The 9396-nt window shown below is 42.2% G+C and overlaps 1 protein-coding gene across 1 annotated transcript; it reads left to right on the forward strand.

Annotated features, from left to right (window-relative positions):
* The first annotated feature begins 276 nt into the window (after positions 1-276).
* On the forward strand, positions 277-9008 carry LOC146386060 (F-BAR and double SH3 domains protein 2-like). Its single transcript, XM_084932088.1, has 9 exons — positions 277-1362; positions 1658-1810; positions 1907-2041; positions 3321-3404; positions 4886-5069; positions 5154-5377; positions 5614-5824; positions 5912-5976; positions 6059-9008. The coding sequence occupies exons 1-9, from the start codon at positions 1213-1215 to the stop codon at positions 6110-6112; spliced, it is 1260 nt and encodes a 419-aa protein (XP_084788214.1). The 5' UTR covers positions 277-1212; the 3' UTR covers positions 6113-9008.
* Positions 9009-9396: the final 388 nt, after the last annotated feature.

Genomic DNA, 9396 nt, shown 5'->3' on the forward strand with positions numbered 1-9396 from the left:
TGGCTGTTCGACACAGAAACGTCCTGAAAGTCCATCTGTTACAATCCGGTCAGTGCCAGCGTAGCACCATCTGCTGTTTCGCAACAGAAACAACTTTTCTGTGTTTTGTTAGATTCATAAAGCTAAGCAAAAAAATTGGCAAATTCCGGTTTTAAACATAAAGCACCTTAAAAAAAGTCCCACAAAGTTGATGTTTAAATTCTCTCTTAGGGTGTAAAAATCTGCTAGTTTTAGAGCTACAGATTACTTGTTGAGCCCTCTATTGTTAGAAATAGATCCTGTAGCTTTTTTGGAGAATCTGTGGATTTAAAAATATGTTAAAATTAGTCCATGTTTTCATATTGAGAAAAAATGTAATGCTAGACCTGCCCCCATCCTGCAACAGCAGCAGTTGAGGCAATATATTTACCCATCAGTCATGTCTAGGTAGCTCTGGCTCACGTTACTGCAGCCTTCTAATCAAAATGCATTTGCAATCTCTATTTTAAATTTTATTTTCTTGTTCTCACTGCCTTGAGCCTCTTCTGTTTAAGCACATTTTGCATGTAATGAAATGTGCTCTATAAATAAAATTGGCATTGACATAAATTTCGATGCCTATCAAAATGATATCCTCAGCAGTTAAAGGTATGAGTGGTGGTAATTTTTGTTGCTTTTGCTTTCACTATATAATGAATAAACCCATATAAGGAAAAGTCATGAAATATGATGATCATGGGATTTTAATTTAACAGTTTTTACAATTCCAGAGGAGTCAAAATGACCCTTTGGACATGATGAGTGTGACGTTCTGCAAAGAGAAGGAAATCCTCTGGGAAGTTTAAGTCTCTGAATCTAAACGTGCGTGTTATGTCTGTGTTTGGGTTTGGAGTTATTCTGATGTGGTTTGTCACCCCTTACTCACACAATCCCTGGAAAATCTTTGCAGGAAGTGTACAAAATGCACTGATGTGTCACTTTTTTCCATTAAACTGGAATTTGGCCTTTAATGCAGCGAAGTCGGTCAGCTGGATGATAATAATAAACCTCGGCATCATAAACTTCTCCATATTTTACTGTGGCATGAAAGGATAAAATTGATAAGAGCTCCGTCTCACTGGTTTATTGCGAAAGCTGGTTTAAGATAAGTGAGCACGGCTGGTGCAGCGACCTGTTTCCAGATGTCCCTGGTTATGTTGATCGCTTTATTGTTGGACCGTTTCCATCTATTCCATGTGTTCCTTTGTATACGTCACCACAATAGTTGTAATTGTTTTGTTTTCAGGCCCTGGAGGATACGGGACCCAGGAAGCTTCGGAGCCAAACAACAGCGAACTGGAGATCAAGATGGAGGTGGCCAGGCAGAGTCTCCGGAGGGCAGAGGTAACCTTTGAACTTCTAGATCAGCGATTTCTCCATCTTCTGAATCAGTTTCTCCTTATTTAAAGTTGCCCCAGTGCGCCACCTGCTGGTTTGAAAGGTGAAGTGACAGATTTAAAGGATTAATGTTCTGTTAGAAGAGAGCAGAGGTGTTTAAAACACATTAAGTATTTATTTTATTTTCATACTAATCTCATTGTGTTTTCTTTATTCTTTGGGGGGTGGGGGGCTTGTCAGTGGGTTGTGAAAGTCTGGTGGTCTTTAACTCACCTTTATTTTTTATTTTTTTTGCTGCTAGACGGTGAAAGCGAAAGCCGAGGCCCGGCTGGACCTGCTAAGGGAGGCTGGAGTCCCGGTTGAAACGTGGCTGAAGAGTGCGATGAACCAGGTGATGGAGGAGCTGGAGAACGAGCGCTGGAACAACCTCAGTACCCACGATCCTTCACTCTCCGTAAGACGAAAACTCCAATTCCACAGTGCTGTAGTTTTGAAGTATATGCGCTGTAGATTTGTGCCCTAAACGCAGATGTCGGTCTAACATCCGTAGGTAACAGCAGATTTGGAGCGAGAGGATGAAGAGGAGATGGAGGACAGCGGTGAAGTGTTGGATGACAGCAGCTCCAGCCCCTCCAGCACCTTGAAAAACTATCCACTCACCTGCAAAGTGCTCTACTCCTACAAGGTAACGACACACGCTTAAGCAGGGTCGTAGCCGATGAGTCGGTCAGTGCCCAGAGAAATGGTGACATCTACAAAGCCTCATGTGTTTGCAGCGAGTCGAGTCTGAGTTTAGTCTCCTAAACAATCGGTGTCGCTGCTCTGGAAAAAAACACTGTTTGATTGCTGTTGCAGCATCTCTGCGCTTTCTGTATTCACAACTCTTTAAAATACGTGCAGAGGCCGGCCTTGCCTCGAGCTCGAGGCACGGGGAGTGCGTGTTGGGAGTTACAGAAGCAGTCATTATTAGAAAATGCAGGAAGCTGGTGGAGCTGGATATTGATGGATGAAGATTCAGGAGCCACAAAAAATGTGTTTTTAGAAGAACAGTGACTTGCAGAGTTACACTTTCTGTCCTCCGTAAACCTCATTTTCATGCAGAATACATAAAACAGCTGGAAGTGAAAGGAAAAGTATTTTTAAGATTCTGTAGGTTTAACCATATTTTCTGGTAATTATATGATTAATATTTAAATCTTTTTAAGTGTCTTGTCATGTTCTCCTGTGCCTCTGTGGTTCTCTCCAGGTTCCTCCTTCATTAAAAGACAAACTTGTTAGATTAAAGCTTCTGTTACTGACGCAGACAGCTGGAGACTCATTCCTGTTATATTTTCTGAAAGTGTGGTTGAAGTCTGCCGTCTGTGTGGTGCATTATAATGTGGATGCTCTCTGTGTTAGCCTACAAAGCTGGCTGGGATTTCCTCCATCCCTGCTGGATGGATGTCGTCATAAAATCTATTAAGATGTAAATACGGTTAACCTCTCCACACATGATTTAAATATTTGGATTGGACGTGGATCTTTAACATGTCACCAATTATAATTCTGACTTTGAAGTAAAGCCACTTTTTGTTTTGGCTGTTTTTAATCAGTTCCAGTCGTGTTTAACCCCCATTTAGATTTACTTTCCCAAACTTTGTGGCACTAATGATTCTGTGTCCAGGTTTAAAACACCTGCTCTCTGAATTTGTACAGAAATTCTAGTGTAAGTCTGAGTTTTGTGCTGCTTTGGAGTATTAGTTGTTTTATATTACCTGAGTCCTGAGTAAAGTGTGGTATAAATGCAGGCATGGTCTCAGTGTTTTCTTCAGTGTTCTGGCTGATGTTATTGAAGCCACAGTGAGCATTTTTGTCCGTTCACCAGTGTGGCGGTATTTGAAAAATATACATCACGGGTGAAATGAAGATGGTTAAACTGTTACATCGCAGCTTTAATTTGAATTAACGTGTTTGTCTGTCTGCAGGCTTCTCAGCCAGACGAGCTGACCATCGAGGAGCAGGAAATCTTGGAGGTCATCGATGATGGCGACATGGAGGACTGGGTCAAGGTACAAAAATAACACAAACACAATTATGTAGCAGAAGCACTCTCATGTTTGAGGGTTGGTTGTTTTGTGTATTAGTTCACTCTCTGGCTCTTAGACTGTTTGACAAACATTTAGTTTCAGTTTTTATAAGACCTCGCACCGGTACAGACTATCTACTGGACGTTTTAGTGTTTCTCTGGGATCAGTTGGACTGATGTGGCTTCAGGAATTAGAATAATTCAACTAAAATGCGTGCGGTGCATTGAGGCAGGTCAGGTTGGCCTGGGTGGTAGAAGCTCTGCTGAACATAAAGACAAATCAAAAAATGTACAAATACACAGTTCTCTGCTTCTTTTTTTGGCCCCGCAGCCGTAAAGGGCTGATGGGAGATTCTCGTCACCCAGCCGGGCAGGCAGGTGGGCGGGCATGGCACCCAAGTTTGTGAATGCAATAATTCATGAATGAGGCAGTTTTTAAATTCATACCTTAAGTGCAGCTACTGAAAATCTGGGCCAAATCCTGATTGATGGTGATCCAATCCTGCCTCAGCAGCGCTCCGGTTTGATCACAGTTTGTCAGCTTCTGCTTTTTAACAGCGGTTCGTGGACTCTTGATCAGTTTTAGATCTGCGGAGTGACCTGGTCATGGATATAAAATGTTAATTTGATGATCTCCCAGCTACTTAGTTATCATTTTCACTTTGTTTGTCACAGACTGTTACAAAGTTGCTCCTGGACCTTTGGGAGAAAATTTGAGAAGTCTTTGAGGACATTTTTCGGGTGGTCAGTGGTTTATACTTAAATGTAGAAATGTCAGCTGTGGATGCTCCCATCATTGTGTGAAGTCATTCTTTTATAAACGCCTCTGCAGAGCTGCTGGTGTGTAGTCATTGTGTACTTTGTGTGTGGTTGTTTTCCGATCATTTCCCTGAAGGAACATTGTGCATTGTTGCTGTTTTACTTTTGTTTATTGTGTAAGTCTGGCTTTCCTGTGAGCCATTGTGCAAATGTTCCACGTGTTGAGCCAATATTTTATGTATATTTACTTAGGTGATTATCTTCTCATATACAGATATAGTGTTTTAATGGGGTATTTATTTTAATGAATATAATCATACATAAAAATGTGAGCAATATCATTTATATAGATCTGTTTTAGTGCTGTGATTCCCCACAGCATGCCCCAACAGAGATCCCAATACCTCTGAGTGTTTTCAATCTGAATGAAAATAAGTAAGCAGCGGAAGGGGAGGCCACCGGTGTTCATGAAATCAAGCTTGTTGAGGCTTGTTTAGGATTTTAGATTTCTCGTTAATTCAGGAAGAGAGAACAAAAGCTCTCCTATTATTCTCTTTGTGGCTGTTATTAAATTCTGGCGACGATGCAGTGATATTGTTACAGCCCTACTCTTTACATCTGACTTTATTTTTTCTCATTAGGAGTTTTCCTGTTGAAACATTTTTGGCTGTTGTCATCGTCTGTGTGCATTGTCTGTGTTTCCAGGCCAGAAACCGTAGCAGACAGGTGGGCTACGTCCCGGAGAAATACCTGCAGCTGCCCTCCTCCAACAGCCTGCTGAGCATGCTGCAGTCGCTGGCCGCGCTGGACGCCCGATCCCATTCCTCCAGCAACTCCACCGAACCTGAAACCGAACTCCCAACCGGCTCCGTCAACGGAGACTCCAGTGGTGAGATCCGCCTCCACCAGATAATATCGGAGTTTTGATTTCCTGCTTTGTTTAATACCCTCGTTGCCACTGTCTGTGTTGCAGTTTCATTCGCAAAGGCTTCGTACGACTACGCGGGACAAACGGAAGATGAGCTGTCGTTCCCAGAAGGCGCCATCATCCGCATCCTGAGCAGAGAGACCCACGAGGACGATGGCTTCTGGGAGGGCGAGTTTAACGGCGTTGTTGGTGTGTTCCCCGCAGTTCTTGTGGAGGATCTCACCGTGACCAGCGAGAATGGAGATGGGCAAAGAGACGGCAGCGCACAGGTAGGCTCACGCTGACTTAGCCGCTAAATTTCATGTTCTATACAATTAAAGTTCTTCTGGTTGAACGCACACACACTGTGTCCCCCCCTGGATCAGCTGCCTCTACATCAGCGCAGTACGAATCTACTGTAGCAACTTATTTATGACACTAAGTACTGTGTTGTTAAATAATTTATTTCTTTTTATTTTATATAAAATATTAAAGTTTGCACACCTGTCCACTGTTTGTGTTGAAGGCTTCCCCGTCCACACTCTCTCAGTGCGAGCGCTCCCCTCGTGGTCCCTTCCAGCCGGGACCTCTCCACAGCAGCCCCCTTCAGACCCCCACCGTGTCCTCTCCAGTGTCGAGTCCCTGCAGCGCCACAGCCTCTCCCATTGGCCGACCACCCTCCTATCACAACGGACACCACAGACCGCCGCCGGCTCCACACAAAAGCCCCTTTCACAGTGAGAATCTCTGGTTTGTCTGTGAGTGGTTATCTGTAACAAAAAAGGCTGGTGTGAATAATAATCTGCCTCCTCTGCCCTCTTCAGGTCCAGCACAAAGCTCCCCCCAACCCCCCAAATACCCGGAGAGCGGCGGTGGCACCATCCGACCCGTGAGTAAAACCTTCTGTGGTGACGTAAATGACAGCAGACCTTTTTTATCTTCATTTTAACTGAGCCGGTGGATTTTTACAGGTACGTGCCGAAGCAGCATCCTCGCGGGCAGGTGAAGCGGCGAGAGGAGGTTGAGATCACACTGGTGTGAAGGCGGCACCCCCTCGAGCAGGGACTCGTAAAAATACTCCCAAAGGAAACCCAAGGAAACTTAAAAACTCCTGAAGACGCCTGGAGACGGAAGAAGCCCCCCCACTCGGAGAAGGAACACCGCTGCGCCTTTTTCTTTTAACTTCCCGTTCAGTGTTCTTGTTTCTCAACACTACCTTACCCAGAGTTTGTACAAGGCTTCATTCTCACCCCCGAACAGTTAATAAGGTGATAACGAGCAAAAGAAGTTGATAGAAAAGTTAACATCATTTTATCCGTTAATAAAAATCAGTGTGTTTGGACTCGCTGGCTGATATTTTAGGGAGTCGAGCTCATTCGTTCCCTTGCAGAGAGCTCAGTGTGGTATCATTCATCAGTTCGAGCAGCCAGTTTGGTTCTAAAGAACATGCAGCTGACTGAATGAGGCGTTTCATGATATTTAACCCACCGACAGCATAAAACAGAGTGGTTAGCTGATGAGCAGACCCTGGATTTTCTGTTGTTTGAGACTCGGTCATAGCAGCGTTTCATGTTAAAGTAAAACATGTTAGACTGGACTGACCTTGACCTTTGAGAGGTCAAACTGAAGGAAGCATTTGTGTTTTACCTTCATTTTTCTGTTTATGAACAAAGACACGAGTCTGCAGAACATATCGTCGATCAGGCCTCTGTTCCCTAGATTTAGACACATTTCACACCCCTTCAGTGAGTCTTGATAATTTCAGCTGTGTTCTGAAATGAGAAACTGAACCCTTGAACACATCAGGGAACTGTTCAGAGGTCCCAGAGACCTCTATAGGACCAGAAGTCTTTTACAGACGCAGGGGTCGCCCCCTGGTGGCCTGTAAATAGAGTACAGTTTTTTTTTGTTGCTTCACTTTTCCAACCTGGCAGCTGTGTCAATGTTCTGATGTCTGTGGTCCTTTTTGGCAGTGACGTCATTCCCGAGTTTGTGCACTCCAGCAGGAAAGTCAGAAAAGCAAAGTAAGATGGGATTTATTTTAGCTGCAGCACGTTCATTGATAGAATGTGGTAAGTGCTTAGCGTGTGGCTTATATCATGAGTCACAAATACAGGTGAGTGACAGAGCAGATTATGTTTATGTTCTCTGTCACCATCTTGGATTGTTGAGGCTGCTCTGACTTTCCAAGAAGGAAATACTAGTTGAGGGGGAGTTCCAGATGAAAATTACTACTGGGAGCTCAGGAATTCCAACTTCCGACTCAATCTGGAATGCACCGTAAGCCAAGGGCCAACAAGACAACAGCAGATATTTTGACGTCGCCCCCTGGTGACAGGGCAAGGTTACAGCACCATTGTACAACCACACCGCTGCCTTCAGTGACCTTGCTTTTTAGGTGTAACCACTTTTCTGTATCTCTGTTGACACTTAATCGCAAAAAAAAATGTTGTTTGAAGTCAAAATACAAAGAAATTGTGAGCAGTAATCGGCAAAAATAGTCTGATAATCGCTAATTACATCATCAGCAAACCATAAATCAATTTTCTGTTTTCACCTGAGCGATCTTTAGGCTGCCCGTGCTCCACACGGGTATTGCACATGTTTTCACTTCTTTTTTGGCTTCATTAGTCGATGATGTTTAAGATAAACTGCCTCCTGGCTCCGGTTTCACATTAAAGTCTCTGCAAGAAAACAGATAAGTTCTTCCTTCAGCTCGTCGGAAAACATCACTTCTAACTGATCGTGTTATGGATGCCTTAGCTGCAGAATTTCTCCTCGTTTATGGATTGAAGAAAGAATTTTTTATGTTATAGTTATGATTTCGCCCCCGTTGTGTCTCACGTCGTAGCTCTTTGTTACCACCATCAGATTCACGTCTATGCAACAGAGCTGCACTTGTGAGCAAACCAAAAGTCTCGAAAAGAGGCTGGTCCTCTCCGCCGACACACGTGACCGCTCGCGGTTACACAAACAAGGGAAAAGTGGCAATTTTTACCTGTGATTGTTTTGGATCCCTTATCTTTTTTTCCCCTTCTAATGTTTAGGAAAAGTTTAAAGTGGGAAACATAGCACGTAAACACACAGTCTAACTCTTTTGTTTTTATGTTGCATAATACAGAAAAAAACTGTTTTTACGACACTAATGATGCCAGTAACAGTCGCTGTTGGGGAGGACCGTTTACACTGAGCATGTGCAGTTTAAAGATGCCTTTTATTTTTAAGGAGGAAACCATCCTGAGCTGCTAGCTGTCCAGTTTAAAATCTATAGTGAAGCACTTTCTGATGTCTTCTTATTCCTTTTCAGTATTGTGGATGTTTTGTTCAATATTTCCTGTTTGATGTTTGTTTACCAGCCGTATTGGTATCAATACTTCCTGTTATTTAGCCGTAAATAGCCATTGTAGTGTCTTTGATTGAGATATGACTTATCGATCGTATTGATAGTTTACGGAGAGCTTAGAGATGGATATCTGTGCAAGTAATGGCACAGCTTTTTTCCCCTTTTTTGTTTTTAGAATTAGGATTTTAAGAAAACAAAAACAATTAAACTGTAGCTGAATCTGATCAGAGGAAAAGAGGTATCCGTCAGCCGTGACGCTGCGTTCTCGTTGATCTCCTTGAGATCTGAATGACATCAAACTTATTTTTGAAGTTTGCATTTACCCTGTTGTATTAAAAGAATACCTAAAGTTTCTTTTCCATTAGAGAATTTTTTGTTAACCTGTTTACTGGTCTTGATTATGCATCAAGTCAGAATCTGAAATTCATTTTTTTTAAAAAGGACGTAAAAACTCCCACGTTTTACAGCGTCGGCTATGCGGAGGCTGCCAGGCGTCGTATTTACACACCCATGGATGTTTAACTGTATTTATTGTGTACAAATAAATGTGAAATAAAGATAGCTTAAATGGAACAAGACTCTGTTTTAACTCTTAATTCCTGCATCCACCTGTTTAAAATATATTATTTTAAAATAATGTGTTACATGACTACACAGAAGGATGTTTCAGCTCAGTATATAGCAAATATAAAAAATATAAATAATTCTTAATTTTAAAATAAACATTAATCTGATTATTAAAAAAATTATTGGACAAAAAGTACATGGAAAAAAGAACTCGGTGAAATGGAAAAAATAAAGTTCAATATCTTGAAAATCAAATAGAATACAAGCTTTGTTTTCTTCTTTGTTTTCTGTATTTATCTGTTTGTATAAGACAAACAGTTTATCATAAGTAACTGAAAGTCTTTCGGCTCTTCGAAGAAAAACTGATGGGATCCAACAAATAAACATAACTAAAAACTG

The sequence above is a fragment of the Perissodus microlepis genome, chromosome 6 (assembly GCF_051167445.1).
Source record: "Perissodus microlepis isolate ML-2025 ecotype Zambia chromosome 6, ASM5116744v1, whole genome shotgun sequence".
In the NCBI taxonomy this organism is placed as follows: Eukaryota; Metazoa; Chordata; class Actinopteri; order Cichliformes; family Cichlidae; genus Perissodus; species Perissodus microlepis.